Source organism: Orycteropus afer, unplaced genomic scaffold, assembly GCF_000298275.1.
Source record: "Orycteropus afer afer isolate SDZICR_OR568_19922 unplaced genomic scaffold, OryAfe1.0 scaffold00239, whole genome shotgun sequence".
NCBI lineage: Eukaryota > Metazoa > Chordata > Mammalia > Tubulidentata > Orycteropodidae > Orycteropus > Orycteropus afer.
In genome coordinates, this window is record NW_006921826.1 from 855195 (window position 1) to 873382 (window position 18188).

The 18188-nt window shown below is 35.0% G+C and overlaps 1 protein-coding gene across 1 annotated transcript in view; it reads left to right on the forward strand.

Moving 5' to 3' along the window:
• The window catches only part of SDCCAG8 (SHH signaling and ciliogenesis regulator SDCCAG8), a 352265-nt gene that overhangs the window by 182907 nt on the left and 151170 nt on the right, over positions 1 to 18188 (forward strand). The window contains exon 13 of the mRNA XM_007949144.2: positions 13164 to 13306. Coding sequence (XP_007947335.2) covers positions 13164 to 13306 — 143 coding nt within the window. The remainder of the gene's footprint in view (positions 1 to 13163; positions 13307 to 18188) is intronic.

Consider the following 18188-nt stretch of genomic DNA (forward strand, 5'->3'; position numbering starts at 1 on the left):
TTGCCCAACCTTCCTTCCGAGGAGTGGCTGGTGGGTTTGAACCGCCAGCCTTCTGGTTAGCAGTCAAGTGCTTTAGCCACTATGCTACCAGAGGCTAGACGTCCTAATTCATGGTGCTGGCTACTGGCTCTACGGGAAGGCTCTTTCTGTTGGCCCTGGGGGAAGGTCCTTGTGTCTTCAGCTTCTATTCTTTGGCTCCTTGATTATCTTCCCCCATCTCTGCTTCCTTGCTTAATCTTCTCCTTTTATAGCTCAGCAAAGATTGACTTAAAACACACCCTGCACTAACACTGCCTCATTAACATATGAAAAGAAAACCTATTTCCAAATGAGATTATAATCACAGGTATAGTAGGTATTCCAACACGTGTTTTGGGGACACAATTCAATCCATCGCAGCAGTATAATATAAGATTGCATCCACTGAAGGCTACTGGCATCAAACTCTAGAGCAGAAACAGGGAACCATTCAAAGTAGAAAATGAAGGATACAACCTGGGCAGAAGGCAAGTGTGATTGTGAAATGGTAGGTTCTTTCTTTATCTCTTGATTGATGGTTGTATTTTTATAGTGCAGTTCCTGACAAATTTTCTGATATTAAACCAATGCAAAACTTATTTTCAGATAATCTTAAAACCCTATGCCATTTATAGATGACAATTGATGAGGTTGACTATTAGCAGAGATATATTTGAATCCTTTGCTAATTTTAAGAATCTCCCATTTGTATTTCAACCTTGTTTTCTTTAACTTTATTGTATTTTACCCACAAATTTGAGTCATATTTGTCTTTTTCAGTCTGTGATCTGCACCTAGGTCTTTCAATCATCCTTAGCTATGTTCACAATAACTTAACCACTCTTTTGTCATGTATCATTTGCCACATCACTTGAAAAATTTATCACCTCTTTTTGCCCTCCAACAATGGCTTTCTGACAATCACATTTCAGACTTCATCTCATTCAGTGTTATCTTAATGTTCTGTTATATTGCCAACACTACTATGCTGCTAAGGAGCTGCAGTGTAGTAAATTACTTAGTATGGCTTTTCTACCCATAAGTTATTGTAAACTCAGTGGTGGAATGAGCAACTGAGGAGCTCCTGATTGTAAATGTTATCCATCTGGGTTATTTCTGTTGGGTGTGGCACAATGCAATGTTATGGGAGGCGCTCTCTCTCAGGTGCTTAGAGTTCTGATGCTGTGATTGGCTAGTTTGGCCACTCTGCCAAGCTCAAAGGAGGCCTCCTAGAGACAGAACTCTCTCTGACTGCTGGTTGAGGAAGACGTGCTGCCGAAAGAGACACGTGCTGCTGGGAAAGAGACACAAGAGACACGCATTGCTGAGTAAGACACCGAGGGACATGCACTGCTGGGGGAGAGACTGTGAGAGACTTGGCTGAGAGACGGCGGGCTGGGGAGGGAGGCTGAGCATTTTTCCTGAACTCAAATTGTAGCCTGGTGCTTCCCTAATAAACCTCATAATCTGTGAGTTCTGTGTGGCCACTGCAGCAAATTATCGAACCCAGGAGAGAGGTGGTGGGTGCTTTGGGAGGAACGGTTGGAGAAAGGGCTGGAGGGAGGCAGCATGTCTGGCCTGGCAGGAATATAGGCCTTGGGCTATTGATGGTGATTCTGCCTTCCTCTTGTGGGGTTCTAGGAGGTCAGAATATGTGGCCTCCTTGCCGTTTTTGCAGGAGCTCTGGTGGCATAGTGCCTAAGGCGCTTGACTGCTAACCAGAAGGCTGGCAATTCAAACCCACCAGCTACTCCTCAGAAGGAAGGTCGGACAATCTACTTCCGTATTGATACTGCCTCATCAACCCAAGGAGGGGTCGCTATGAGTCGGATCTGACTCGATGGTGCATAACAACAACACTGTACTGCTAACATCAGTAGATATAAAAAGTCAAGCTCTTTATCCATGGTGTTTGCAGTGTGAATGTGTAAACATACGATGCCTTGAACATTGTTAATATTTCACCTTTTTCAGAACATTGAAGTAATATAAATTAATTATGGGCAAAAAGGCATTTCAATATTTTAAAGAAAAATCATTTCAATGTTACAAATATTCTGGTATGTTTATGATGAGAGAAGAAATTTATGATCAAGATGGTGCACAGCAATCCTTTTCTTCACTTCTGGAAAGCATAAAGTGTTCACTAAACCAGTCCAAAAGAGTAGAGCTATCACCTGAGTGTTTTTGGTAAACTGACTATAGAGCTGCAGTGATTCTTAGTTTGCCTCTGAATCTCCTGCCATCACAGAATAGTGGTATAAGCATAGCTTTTCCATAGAGTCTGCCATATTATCCCGATGTAACAGAATCAACTTTATACTAGATATCTTAACTTCTCTTTTTTGGATGCATACTTTTAGGAAGGTGTTTCTTTATTTCTCAGTCGTACCTCATCTGTTTTGAACACTTGTTTTGCCTGAGAGCTATTTTACCTCTGATGAAATATTTCTTTATTTAAGTGATCAATTGATGTCACTTTTCTTAATTTAATATTATAGAAAGGAAAACTAACTTATAATTCATTTAAAAAAATATTTGCTGTAAGAAACTAGATGCTTTTCCCTCTGAGATCAGGAACAAGTCAAGGATGTCCCCTTTTGTCACTCCCATTCAACGTCATTCTAGGAATTCTAGCTAATCCAATAAGACAAGAAAAGGTATCTGATTGGGTAGGAAGAAATGTTTGCAGATAGTATGCTTGTCTATGTAGAAAATCCCAAAGAACCAACCAAAAATACTCATGCAACTAATAAGTGGGTGTAGCAAGGTTGTAGGATACAAGGCTAATATATACAGGCTAACAATATAGGATAAAATTCAATTATTTTTCTGTATACTAGCAATGAACAATTGTAATTTGAAATTAAAAATACAACATCATTTATCATTTATATTAACACCAAAAAATTAAATACTTAAGTATAAATCTAACAAAATATGTGTAAGATGTATATGAGGCAAACTACAAAACTCGAAAGGAATCAAGAAGAGCAAAATAAATGGAGAGGTAGCCCATGTTCATGTTAGGAAGATTTAATATTATTAAGATGTCAATTCTTCTTAACTTGATCTATAGATGCAAAACAGTCTCAATCAAAATCCCAACAAGTTATTTTGTGGATATCAACAAACTGATCTAGATTTTATATGGAAAGGCAAAAGACCCATAGTAGCCAACATAATACTGAATAGCCAGCACAATACAGGACTAACACTACCTGACTTCTCGATTATAAAACTACAGTGATGAAGACAGTGTGGTATTGGTGAAGGAGTAGACAAATAGATCAGTGGAATAGAATAGAGAGCCTAGACAGTGACCCACGCAAACATAAGCGACTAATCTTTGACAAAGGAGCAAAAGTAATTCAATGAAGAAAGTATAACCTTTTCAACAAATGATGATGGAACAACTGGACATCCAAATGTAGAAATATGAGTCTAGACAGAGAGATTACATCTTTCACAATAAATAACTCAAACTGAATCATAGACCTAAATGTAAGATGCAAAATGATACAATTTCTAAAAGATAACATATGAGAAAATCTAGGTGACCTGAGGTTTGATGATTACTTTTTAGGTAAAACACCAAAAGCACAATCCATAAAAGAAAAACAGGATGAGTTGGACTTCATTAAAAAAAAAAAAAAAAAACTTCTCCTATATGAGAGAGACTGTTAAGAAAAAGAAAAAGTAAGCCACGGACTGAGAGAAAATATTTGCAAAACATGTATCTGATAAAGGACTTATATTCAAAATATGCAAAGAAATCTTAAAACTCAACAATAAGGAAACAAACAACCCAATTATAACCTGGACAAAAGATTTAAATAGACACTTCACTAATGAACATATACAGATGGGAAATAAGCATATGAAAAGATGCTCAACATCATATATCATAGGGAATTACAAGCTAAAAGAACTGAGACACCACTACATACTTATTAAAATGGCTGCAATCTAAAACACTGACAATGCCAGTGCTGGTGAGGATATGGAGCAAAAGGAACTCTCGTCTTTTGCTGGTGGGAATGCAAAATAGTACAGCCACTTTAGAAGACAGTCTAGTATTTCTTACAAAGCTAAATATATACTTACCATATAATCCAACAATTTCACTCCAAGACACTTACCCTAATGAAATGAAAATGTGTGTCTACTTAAAAATTTGCACAAAAATATTAATAGCATCTTTATTCATAAATGCAAAATATTGGAAGTAATTAAGATGCCCTTCAATAGGTGAATGGATAAACTTTGGTACATCCATACAGTGAAGTATTATTTAGTGATAAAGATAATATTTTCTTAGGTAAGAATTGATTCAATAGCCATGTTAGAAACAGTTGGAAAACTGCAAAATTACACAAAAATGTTATCTATTTTGTTGAGAAGGCTAGCAAGTCAAGTCTCATGTTGGTTCTTATGCTGGTTGTGGGATCATCATATTGTAAAAGGTATAGACTGGGATCAGAGGCTAAGCAAATTTAAACTCCAGGACTTCTTTAGCTTGCTAACCCTAAGGTTTCATGAAAAATGTTTTTTCAAAGTGGACCTTGGGCCAGAGTTTTGCCAATTGAGATCCTTGTGTTTGATAGCATGATAATTGATCCAGTCCATTTTGAGTCATATCTTCTCCAAATGTCTCTATGTTAATTGTGTCTTCTACCCATTCCAAAGAAGGGAAGAGGTGATTCAGTGGTAGAATTCTCACCTTCCGTGTTGGAAACCTGTATTCAATTCCCAGACAATGCACCCTACGCACAGCTACCACTTGTCCTCAATACAGAGTAGAGGCTTGGATGTTGCTGTGATACTGAACAGGTTTCAGCAGAGTGTTCAGATTAAGATGGACTGAAAAGAAAGGACCAGCAGTCTGCATGTGAAAATCAGCCAAAAAAAAAAAAAGAAACCCTATGGATCACAGTGGTCTGATCCTCAAACAATCATGGAGATGGCATTTCATTTCACTGGGCATGGGGTCACCATGAATTGAGGATGAGTTGACAACATCTAACAACAATAACAATCCATTCCAAATGATGGGCCCCGTAGTTTTAGACAAAAATTGTGTCATTTCCTCTTTATCTTCTGTTACATCTCAAGAGTATGTTTAGAGAGATGATATTGCATAGTGGAAAGATTATGGGACTTTTCTAACATAGGCTGGCTCTCTGTGAATCTAATGTGGAGATATGTTCTATAAATAAATTTCTTTATACATTAAATTTATTTTATACAATATAATTTTCTGTAATGATGAAATGCTTTATATCTGTACTGTCGAATATTGTAGTTACTAGTCCCATGTGCCTGTTGAACACTTAAAATGTGGTTAATGCAACTAAGAAACTGATTTTTTTTTTATTTTAATAGACTTAAATTTAAATGGTCCCAGGTAGCTAAGTACCTCTAGACAAAAACTTACTAGTGATTTGGTAAAGTCATTCTTTACATCTACAAGTTAATGAAAGTATCAACATGTAAATACTAAATTTCCATTGAGTGCATGGCTTATTTATTACCTACACAGAACTGAATATAAACTATTATTTCTCTCCTAGGTGCTAGACTATTCTACGTTCACATGGTCAACTTTTGTCAGCTTTTTTTTTACTGTTTTTGTTTATTTGTTTGTTTTTTACTGTTCTGCAAACGTGTCTCCCCATTGTCTTGTCACTCTTACACAAAGAACACAAATCATTCTGTATCAAAGAATATGAAATTATTTTAAGTCACATAATGTTTAGTAGAGTTCCCTGGGTGGAGCAAACAGTATGCACTAGGTTACTAACCTAAAGGTTGGGGATTTAAACCTACCCCGTGGCACCACAGAAGAAAGGCCAGGTGATCTACTTCTGTAGAGATTCCAAAAATCAACCCAAATGCATTGCCGTCGAGTTGATTCTGACTCACGAGGACCCCATGTATTACAGAGTATAACTGCTCCTTAGATTTTTCTTACCTGTAAGCTTTTACAGAAGCAGATTTCCAGGTCTTTCTTCCATGGTGCCTCTGTATAGATTAGTAGGCTATCACAAACTTCTTGCACTGCCCAGGGAACTTTCTGTAAAGATTATAGTAAAGAGCACCCTAAGAGCTGTTCTATTCATGAGGTCACCATGAGTTGGAATCAACTCGGCAACAGCTTTGGTTGGCAGAGGTTTTATTTTTTTTTTTAATCGAAGTATACCATGTTTGTCAAATCACAGGGTTCTGAAATCAGTTCTTAAAAAAGATATTTTAAAAAGAAATGGAATAGAATAAGAAGGAATAAGAAATTGAGGCATAACACATAGTAAGGATTAATATTGTTTCATAAAATGATTGCTTCATTTGTGTGTGTATGTGTGTATTTGAATTGTTATATAAAATGGATTTCTCACTGTGGATCTTGGGAGAAAAAAAGTTAAGTTTGAAAGCCACTTCCTAATTTATGGTATGGTTCAGTGGAAGCAGCAAACTCAGATGATGTGTTTCAATCAAGGCTTCGATCTACTTCTCTGGAGAATCATTTAATGCTTTTGACTCTCAATTTCTTACGCATAAACAAGGATTCCATCTTTATGTGTTTGTTATGGTTATTATGAAGATCAAATAAAATTCTAACATTTCTTATTTCTTTAAAGTGGTTTTGTTGATCATTTTAGGTGATAAAACTCTGTGGCTTTTAACAGCAAGCATTTATGCTATGTTTATGAGTCTGAAGGTCAACAGGCAATTGACTAGTCTAGGCTGTGTTTGACGAGGTGGCCCTGCTTCAGCTTGTGGGTTGTGGTATGCCTGAGCTATGGTTTAGGCTTGGTTCTGCTTTACATGTGTTTATTCTGTGGTCCAGGCTGAAGGGGCAGCAGCTACTCAGGCATGCTTTTGTCATGGAGAATCACCAGAATATAAAAGCAAAGCCAAACCACATAAACATATTTATGGCTTCTGATTGTGTTACAGACATGAAAATTCCTTAGGCCAAATGAAGTCTCTTGGCTAAGCCCAAAGTCGATTGGAAGGAATATTATATTCCACCCTCAGTGAGAGCAATATGACAATGAATATTTACTGAACTAATCCAGATCATCACATCATCCAAAAATCGTTATACCCAAACTTTTGTAAACTGTCTCACTCTCAAATATAAAAGCACAGCCAAGCATCCCCATGTATTTGAAGAATAAATTATCTATCCATCTATCTAAGGACATTTAAAATACTGTAATACTCTAAGTGAGAGATAGGATATATTTAATATCATATTTAGTAAAAATAGCACAGTATGTAAAAGGGTTAATGAAAACAAGAAATAGTTCATATATATATATATATATATATGCACATATATATACACATGTGTGTGTGTATATATATATATATATATACACACACACATATATATATTATATATACATAATATGGTAGAAATTAAAAAAAGGAGAAGGTTTTGAAGATAAAGCCATGCAGATTTTCCAGAAATTAGAACCAGAAGATGAAGAACAAGAAACTATAAGATAATTAGATGATCAGTCCAAGAGCCAACAACCAACGTCCAAGAGTTCCAGGAAGTGCAAATATGAAAATGTATGGCATCAAAAAGTTAAATAATAATCCAAGACATTTTCCTAAATTCAAGGAGACAAGTCCCCAGATTTAAAACAGCCTACTGAAATACTAGGACAAAGCATAAAAAAGGGGTTATCTCAAGGTCCAGCCCTGTAAATTTTCAAAATACAAGGAGAAAACAGATGACTTAAAAAATTTCCAGAAAGAAAAGCAAATCATAGACTAAGTATTAGAAATCAGCATGACATAAGGCATTTATATCATAATATTGGAAACTTGAAGACAGTGGAGTTACTCCTTAAAATTTCATAGTGAAAAGTACTATTTCAACCTAGAATTCTATGCCTAGCCAAACTATCAACTGTATTTATAAGGTAACTTACAGACATTAAAAAAAAAGAAAAGAAAAAATTTCTCATATACCCCTCTTACAAAAGCTACTAAGAAAATGTTTGTCAACCAGAAAGGCAGGTAAACTGAGAAATAGGATGACTTGGGACTCAGGAATGCTGATAGATGGATGTTGATTGCTTGACCAAGACAGAGCGATCTGGCCAAATGTAAGGCAGGAAAAAATTTAAGAATAAACTGATAATTTAAATGATGTTTTTGATTATTTGAAAAAATATTAATGGATATTTGACAGAACTATATGTTCAAAAAAAGAGCTCTGTTGGTATAGTGGTTAAGGCATTTGGCCGCTAACCAAAATTTGGGTGGTTCAAACCCACCAAGCGCTCTGCAGAAATGAGATGAGGCAATCTGCTTCCATAAAGATTTATAGCCTTGGAAAAACACTGGAGGTTGCTAAGAGTTGGAATTGACTTGATGGCAGTGAGTATGTTAAAAAATAATACAACATTTGGAAAAAAAATGTTAATTACTTAGAAAAATATTTTTAAAAATAATGCAATTAATTCAAGAACAAATAAAATACTGTGTAAAAAAATTACTTTGAGTGAGGTAATGCTTGTCTAAGTACTGAATAAACATGGAAACATAAGCATTATAATGTAAATGAATTACTAATGATTTAACCAAAATTTCGACATAACTATATGGAAAGATTAGATGTGTATGCCGGATGAGTGAAAAAGAGACCTAAATTGTTACCGTTTTTAACATAGGAAGCCAAAAGATAATGTCTAACACTGCAAAATCAAGGAATTTTGTCATTTAGATATATGGAGATAAATATTAGAAGGGTTGATAGTGTTTACCATTGGGAATTAGGCTTGGAGACAGATGAAGAGAAGACCATGGGCACTGTTCTTCTCAATGATGAGCAATTGAATATTGTTTGACTTAAATTAGGTGTATTACTTTGATAAGAAAATTTAATCAATAATAAAAATAAAGTAGTGATACCTCCTTGGAAACCCAAGGAGGGGTCACTATGAGTCGTATCTGACTCTACGGCAGCATGTTGCATTTTTCTGTTTGTATGTATCTGATTGAAAAAGAAAAGCTTCCTATAGTGTTGTTGTTATTAGTTGATGTCAAGTCTGTTCTGACTCATGGTGACCCCCTGTGTGCACAGGGTTTTCTGTTCCATAGGGTTTTCAAGACTGTGACCTTTTGGAAGCAGATAGCCAGGTCCATCTTCTAAGGAGCCTTTGGGTGGATTTGAACTGCCAACCTTTTGGTTAGTAGTAGAAGGATATAAATGAACAGTAATAGGTTCCCCTTCCTCCAAACCCTATCCCTGGTAGTAATTTTCAGAGGTAACTGCTTTTAACATGTTCTGCTTTTCATTGTTCTACTGATTACATCTATGACTTGAAGTGTATCTTTTTGGTAAAGCATAAAGCTGTTTGAACTTACCTTTCCTAGATAGCCAAAAGTTATTTTGTTGGCCACATCAAACGACACTGTAGACATTGGAAGTTAATAGTGTACTTTGTGAGGAATGTGCAATTAGCCTATGACTCTTGTTGGTCTTTCATTCCTGGACCACTATGTACAGCCAAGGAAACAGCCCTGACCTAGTTGGGTGAAGCAAAGGGTTATCCTGCCAATGGGAGCTTAACATTTCTGGCAAGAGATTTCTCTTCTAACTGTTGGAGTTGGTGCCATGGCAGATTTTCCTGACTCAGGGAGTAAGTGTTGAGCCCTGGTCCAGCTGGTTAGATTATTTGTTGATTTTGATTATCTGTACCAATAAGCTCTTTTGCTGGCACAGATAATCAGAAGTAGGTGGTAATTTTCCATCTTCCTAACAAAAATGTTTTCTGGATTTTAAAACTGGAATAGAAAAGTTTTATTCCATTTTCACCAAACTAGTTAGTGCTTTAGTGGAAATTTTTAATGAATAAATTGAGAATTCTTCAGTCCTTAATGATACCCATATATCTTTAGGCTGATCTTTTTTTTTTCCTCCTATTTATCACTTTGTTTTTCTTGAAAGATAGAGGAAAAATCAGTAATAATGATTATAATTAAAAAAGCCATTGCCAGCAAGTCAAATCCAAGTCATAGTGACCTTATGGGACAGAGTAGAAATGCCCCATGGGGTTTCCAAGGCTGTAATCTTTACAGAAGCAGACTTTCTCATCTTTCTCCTGTAGAATGGCTAATGTGTTTGAACCACTTGACCTTTCCATTAGCAACCCAGTACTTAACCACTGCACCACTCAGTTCTTCCTGTGTGTTAGACACTCTGCTAAGTAGTTATCATCTCATTTAATTTTCACAATAGTTGGTAGATTGGTACAGTTATCATTCTCATTTGAGATTGAAGAAATTGAATTATAGATAATGACTGAATGACTTGACCAAGGTTTTACCGTTGGATAGTGCTAGAGCTGTTTCTAGAGCCCTGCTTTGTGTTGACTCTGGGCCCATGTTCTTTATCTCTGTGTTTGACTGACTTTCAATTCATTATGCAGCTTCTTGCTGACATTTTTTTTCCCCTAGGAGAATAAGAAAGCAAATATTGACAATGTAAGGTGCATATATTGTTGTTGCACAGTGCTCATAAAAATTGTGTTGCATCTTTTAAAGAAAGTTTTTCCCATTTCTGCCATTCTTTTGTATCCTTTTAATTCAAAACTCTAGAGTCATCTCTGATTTTGTCTGATATCTCTCCTTTTATTTCCATGTAATCACCAAATTCTCTTTATATTTTTCTGTTTTATGTCACTACTCTTCGTGTTTGGAATATCGCAATTATCATTTCGTTGTTCTCTCTTCCAGTCTCTACCACCTTAAATTGATCATACACACTGATCCAGTTTCTTAAAGCTCAGCTTCTTTCATGCATACCTGCTTAAACCATTAACATCTTCCCATTATCTAGAAGAAAAATACAATTTTCTTAATCTAGAATTCAAGATCTTTCACAAAGTGGTCTGAATCTATCATTTCATGAGTTTCTTCTTACCACTTTTCTTGCCGATGCCAATATACCCCCCATCTGGTCATGTATTTTCTCTATTACTCATTTGGCATTTTTTATATGCTTTGTATTTTGATAGTCTTTTTGTGTGTATGTATCCCATTTCTCTAACTGAATTGTTAATTCCTGACTGTAGGGAGAGAGACTTTCTGAGTCCACCACAACATTTAGTACAGTGCCTTACATGAAGCTCTGTGTAAAAACACTAATGAATGAATTTCTGCAGTTTTAAAGTCAACATTTAATTCCAATTCTATACTTTTTTGTTTTGTGCATTTCATAAATGTTAAGACATATAAAAGTTAATAGGCTTTTCTATTATATTTTCATCTCTTTAATTATATTTAAAATTGAAAGTACAGTCATACATCACTTAACATCCACCATCAGTTCTATGAAATAGGACATTAATGCGATTTGGACATTGTACAATCACCCTGTTATATAGAGGCAGTTCCCAGATTATGAGTAAATTCCATGCTTAGGTCTATCTTTAAGTTGAATTTGTAGTAAGTTGGAATGGAGCATAAGTATGATTCATATCAAATGTCAATTGTCAAATGTTTGTCTGAATATTTAGTATATAGTGTATCTTTCTATTCATAGAAAACATTAAAGAAACAGTTCCAGATACACTAAAATGTCTTTAACATAATAATACAATAATAATAATACATTGTAAAGTAATATTCGTGTGTTGTAACAGACCATGATATATACTTTGAAATTTTAATACAATAGACTTTACAGGAGTTGGGACTCTGGATGTACAGATGGTCACATGTTGCCCAGATGGGTGTTATGCAGTGCTTGACTATATTGGTATAACTTTAATAATTTAAAATATTTTAAATAAATAAATTAGATTCATTTGGTAATCCAGTCTCCTGAAAGATATTGAAAAATTTACTCTGAATTAAAGTGATATACTCGTTATTCCATAAGTTTTTAAAAATAAAAGCAATATTTGAGAACTTGTGATAATGTATGGTTTTCATGAGGATAAACTATTTGTAGGTTATGAACATATGAAAAAATATGTAGATTAAATTGCTTAGCTTATCTTACTTACCTAATGGGCTAAATATATTTGGAAATTATTCAGAATATTGAGTAATATATTGATATAAGGAAATTTAAGAATGTACTTAAATACTAAGTTTAAAACATTCTACTTTGAAAATAAGATTGCCTTTTTGTGTACTGAAGTTGCTTCTTGCTTTCGACTAAATTTGAAAATATTTCTGCCTTTTACCCTCCTTCCCTTTTTTGCTTTTTCTTGTTTTAATAGTAGAACTATATTGAAATGTACATCTCTTTCATTATCTTTTGCTTAATTTTATAACTGTTTTATGATAAATATAATTTAATATATATATTATTTAAAACTATACTCTATATAGGGCTTTTTTCTTTGACATATTTGAGTTACAGTAAGGTAAGAGTAATTTCATCCTGCAACCAAAAAATAAACTGTAATAAATTTTCACATATTTTAGATACTCATCTTTGTATTATTAGTCTCAGAGTGTTTCTGTTGCCTTTCTGTTAATGTAAATTTTAGTGTAATACGATTTTTCTTTAACTCAGGAATCTCATATACTCTAAATCCTTAAAGGTTCTTATATTATATTTTTTTCCCAAATTATGTTTTTCCAAATAATATGAGCATCATAATGATGCCTTCTTTTACACCTCATATTTTTCTAAAATATACTTTAAATGAATTTTATCCATTAATTTAGCTTTCAAAACATCCAAATGGAACTCTAATTATATCTTTCAGAATAAAGAGTAACAAATATTTGATGTAAATCCCTGAAAGTGTTTTGTTTAATCTCCCAAACAACAATGTTAAAATTTAAAGGTAGTGGTGTTTTTAGTTAGTACTGTTTTTAAAGGGAATGAGCCTTGGAATGAAAGTGTAGATTAGATAATCCATTTTGACTGCTTTCATTAAATCATTTCATGTTTAAAATTAGACTTCATCTGACGATCCAGAAAAACCTCGCTAATGTACATTTTTGGATGTGTTAATTCCCTTTGTCATAAAATGGAAGCTATCCTACATTTTCTAATAATTTTTCATGAAATTAAAATTCATGGCAAAAAGAAAATGAAGTAATTTTGAACTCCGGTGCATGAGTTTTCTATGGACGCCTTTTTCCATTTCTCTGTACCTAAGGAAATAGAGAAATTGAGATTAGAACTGAGTGAAAGCAAGCAGCATTTGGAACAGGAGCAGCAGAAGGGAGCTGGAGCCAGAGAGGAGTGCCTGAAACTGACAGAACTGCTGGGCGAATCCGAGCACCAACTGCACCTCACCAGGTACTCCCTAATCCCATTACGCACCATAGCACCAATTTCATTCCACTAATTTTTGCCACAGGCTTCCAAACAGTTGTTAGAGTTACTTTTAGTCATTCAGTTCACACACAGCTTTCAGGCATATTAAGAAAAGTGGGGATGTGGTAAGCAAAACACCCAGACATGTAAATGATAAGTGTGGCAGGGAATTACTGATATATTACAAAACCTTTCCTCTACAGTGCTCAAATATTTAGGTGATTCTCTATCAGTATAGGCAAAATGACATATTTTTCCTACCTCTACCCCTCGTGTTAATTCTATATCTAATAAAAATGCTGAGCTGGAAAGTCTGAGAAATACATTTAGAAAAACAATCAGTTACCATCAGTGGTAAAAGAAGCAAAGTAAAAGACATCCTAAAATGCTAGTTACAGTGGAACTGATACACATTAAGAAATCTGGGTCCTAAGGCGATATAAAATTTTGAGGTGAAAGTGAGTGACACTGTTCATTATTATGACCATAACATATACTGTTGTGGTTTAAAATTGCATTTTTTTCCATCATGAAATATTGTAATGTGACCCTTATTGTCATAAAATTTCTGTAAGCATATAAACCGGTAGACTTCAGGTAGCAAGCATTATGAATTTGATGTATTGGAAAACCCACATACACACGCACATACACACATAAATAAACATTCAGAGAGGAAAATTCAAAAGTGATAGCAGAGACTTAACATAGCCATATAAGTAGTTTCTTTTCACTTTGAGTTTTTGTATGATTTTTCAATTTGTAGGTCAAACCTATGAGTTTGTTCAGTTTTTAGGGAGAACTGTCAAAATACACATGCAAGTTTATGATATTTGGCTTGGCTCATAAATTAGAAAAACACTGGCTGTCCAATCATAGTAATATGTTGAATTTAAACTATGAAAAGGGGACTGATCCCTTTTACGTTAAATATGACAGTGTAATTCTGAGCACGGTATGATAACAGATGGAGAAAAGCACCACTTGAACAGCCTGCATTTGGAGGAAAAAATATTCTAGAGGTTGACGAACCTCCCAAAGTTTTGGGCTAGTGTTAAGATGCCTCTAGTTCTGTTAAAATCAAAGTTTGTTAAAAACATTTTGTTATGATAATATTCCAAATGGTTTGCCAAGTTCCTTTGTAAACAATGAAAGAAAAAGAGAAGAAAGAAAGAAACCATCTATCTATACATTTGTGATACCTGGGAAATATCCCAGTAGAGGAAACACTTTCATGAGAAAACATTGCTTAATACTGCAGAATAACAACTTCTTTTAATGCTCACTTAAAGTATTATCAGTGTAGAATTGAGAATGTAATGTTAACATAGTTATTGTGGTTAATCGGTTATTTAATCTTAGAAATTTCAGATTTTAGCTTCATCAAGAGAATGCTAATAGTTTCTCTACTCTGTCAGACTTCTTTTGAGAATCAACCATTTGTGTGCTAAGCACTACTAAACCACAGAAATAGGACAGCTTTTAATGTCTCAATGTGGCTGAGCTTCAGTAAATAAATATTAATGCTGGTTTTACCCCTTTTGCCATTCTGTCTTATTTAGAGAGCTAATTTCTGAAGTCACAGTCTGTAGAGAATTTTCGTGTACACTGTCAATTTGTACTGTCTGACAAGATCAATTTCTTGCAAGTAGAGCATATTAAGATGCAGCAACTGCTGAAAATGGACGAGTGGTAACTAATTCCTTTGTTCTTAAGAAAAATGGTTTTGTGTGGTTCCATGAACAGCTTTTTCTGTTTTTATTTATAGCAGTTCTGTAAAAACTTCAACCTCATTTTACAAGAAATAAAACTTAAAATTACCTATTTTCTAAGTGTAGCACTTTTTGTAATCATTTTTCACTTAGTCTATGTTTATGTTTTTTTAAATTGACACTCATAAATTTAAAGATATTTTAAAATGCAAGGAACTGTATATATGTATGTGTGTGTGTTTGTGTGTGTGTGTATGTGTGTATATATATATATATATATCTTTTGCACTGAATATGCAAGTTGGTTGTTGGGATAAACATTTCTGCTATACTTTCTTGGGAATTTTAAATTTTCCTTTCCCTCACCATTCTATATTGATTCAGAATTTTCAGGTGTGTGACTATAAGAAGTTATGTCTTTCTTTTTCACGGTAGGCCACATGAGATAGATAACTCCCAGGAAGGTGTTTCCTCACTATTTAGTCGCAAACATTTCAAACATATTGTAAACAAAAGTTTAAAATTGAATATAGAAACCATGTGATAAAGTAATAGGGGTCCAAATCCTTGGGGACAAAGACAATTTAAAAATTGGAGTAAAAAATCTATAGACCAATTTGAAAGAAAATAATCCACTACTTTTTGGGGTTTCCCTCTATCATTCAATTGGACTTAAAAGGAAAATAGAAATTCAGCATTTATGAAGGACCCAATTGGTAAGCATAATATTAATTTATTTAAAAAATATTTGTTGAGCACTTAATATTTGTTGAGTACTTTTTCTTGGCCCTGGGAATAGAGAGATAAATAAGATCCAATTTCTACCCTTAGTTTGCTCACACTTTACTAAAAGAGCCAGACCCCTAGGTAGCAATATGACAAAGTGTGATAGTAAGTGCAATGATAGAAATTAAGATACCACAGGAGCACGTGGGAAGAACGGTTGACTCATTCTGCATTGGAGGTGTAGATGATAGTCAAGGAAAGCTTTCTGGATGAGGAGATGCTTGGTAGGAATCTTGATTAATGAGTTCACAAATAGGATTTATCAAAGTGGAAAAAGTTTTATTGAAACACAGCCACAGTTATCCTTTACATATTACCTACGGCTGCTTTCTCACTACCATGGCAGCTGAGTAGTTTTGACAGAGACCAAATAGCCCTCAAAGCCTCAAATGTTTACTATATGGCCTTTTACAGAAAATGTTTAACATTTTCTGATTAAGAAGTTCTTTGATTCAAGTAAGAAGTCAAGAGAGCCTGAATTAAGACAAATGGATATATATAGAAGGTTACTGAAAGACATTGTGGAAAATCACATGTTTGAGGAAGAGATCCTTGGCAGGAACCCCAATTAGAACATGAGCACAGCAGTCCAGGAGGATAGTGATGAAATCTGGGCTGTGGCTGTGGCTGTGCCAATGAAATGGAAAGGAAGCTGCATATTTGAAAACCATTTAGAGTAGCAGTAAGAGAGCACAGAATTAAAAATGGCTCCATAGTTTCTAGCCTAAATCCATTAATCCAACTAAGGAACCTATAAGGATTACCAGAGGAAAATGATGAGTTTTGTCTTGGAACTTGGTGGAGATGTCCAGTGTAGGTCTGGTGTAAGGAGAAAAAGGCCATGATTAGAGGCTTGGATTTGGTTGCTTTTACATAAAGTTATCAGTTATAGCCAAGGGATTAGGTGAAAGCACATGGAGAGTATCATGTTTTAAAAGTAAAATTGAAGAAGAGCATCAGCAAAGAAGACTGAAATGAATTCTTCAGATAAATGTTAAAAGAATGTGCTGTTAAGGGACCCTTGTAAAGGGAATGATTCAATGGATGCTTTGGTGAAGTGGAAGTTAAAGCCATATGCTTTTCTTAGGGGAGGCCCCTAGGCAGCCCCCAAATAGGGGGTTGAGGAAACCTGAGTTTTGGGATCATCCCCCAGTCTTTCACTATCTTCATAACTTTTGACAAATTACTTAATTCTTTGGGTCTGCTTACTTATCTATAAAGTAAACTTAGACTAGATGATTTCTAAGATTTCTTTTCGTTCTGATAGTCAAGGTTTTTACAAGTGATCTGAAACAATTTTAAGTTCCTGGTTCTCCATGTTAGGCATTTAAAGAAACAAAACCCAAACCCAATGCCATCGAGTCGATTCCTGCTCATGGTGACCCTGTAGCACAGAGTAGAACTGCCCTGTAGGGTTTCCAAGGCTGTAAATCTTTACAGAAGCATACTTACTGCTTCATTTTCCTCCCGTGGAGCAGCTAGTGGGTTCCAATGCCGACCTTTGCTTAGCAGCCAAATGCTTTAACCACTGCGCCACTAAAATACTTCCTTAGTTTGAGCTTCTGAGAGATATTATAGGAATGTTCTTCATACTGTCCACTTGCTTTCACCATAATTTAGGCTCTTCTAACTTCTCACAAAGGTTATGAAATGCCTCCTCACACCCTCCAGTCTCTTTTACTAACCACTGCCAAGTGAACATTCATAAAGCACTGTCTTGATTGTGTCCCCTTACTCTCAAAACCATCCATGGAGTTGCACTGCCTATCACAGAATGTCTAAACCACTCACATGGCAATTTAAGATAATTCTCGGTAAACTCAACCTTCCTGTCTTATTTCATTATTGCTAGTTCTCTCACTTGCCAATTTCCAGCCAGATTTAAGCACAATCCTCCCCCTTGCACTTTTGGACTTTTCTCTCCATTTGCTGTTCCTGACACCTACAATACCCCTTTGACCTTCTCTTGCCCTGCTTGAATCTTACCTTTTTTGAAAGCCTCCCTGAATTCCTGATTTTTCCACTGTCGCCCTCCCCACTGACCCTGCCAGAAGTGAATGCTACTCTCTATGAATCCTCCTTCCCAATTTGAGCTGATGCTACTCGCTATATACAGAATGAATCACTCAAGGGAGGAAAAACGGAAATCTGGAAAAGAAAATGAATTAATTCTCTGAAGTTTTTTGTGTACATGCTTTTCTTCCCTTCTAGATGTATCATTCTTCAAACTGAGGGGAGGTCTTATTAATATTATATTTCTCAGAACAGCTATCTCAGCAGTTTTCAAAGAGTTGGAACTCATTAAGTCATTATTATAGGAATGGTTAATGCACTGCAAATTTATGACTCTCTTTTCAAAGTCCAAT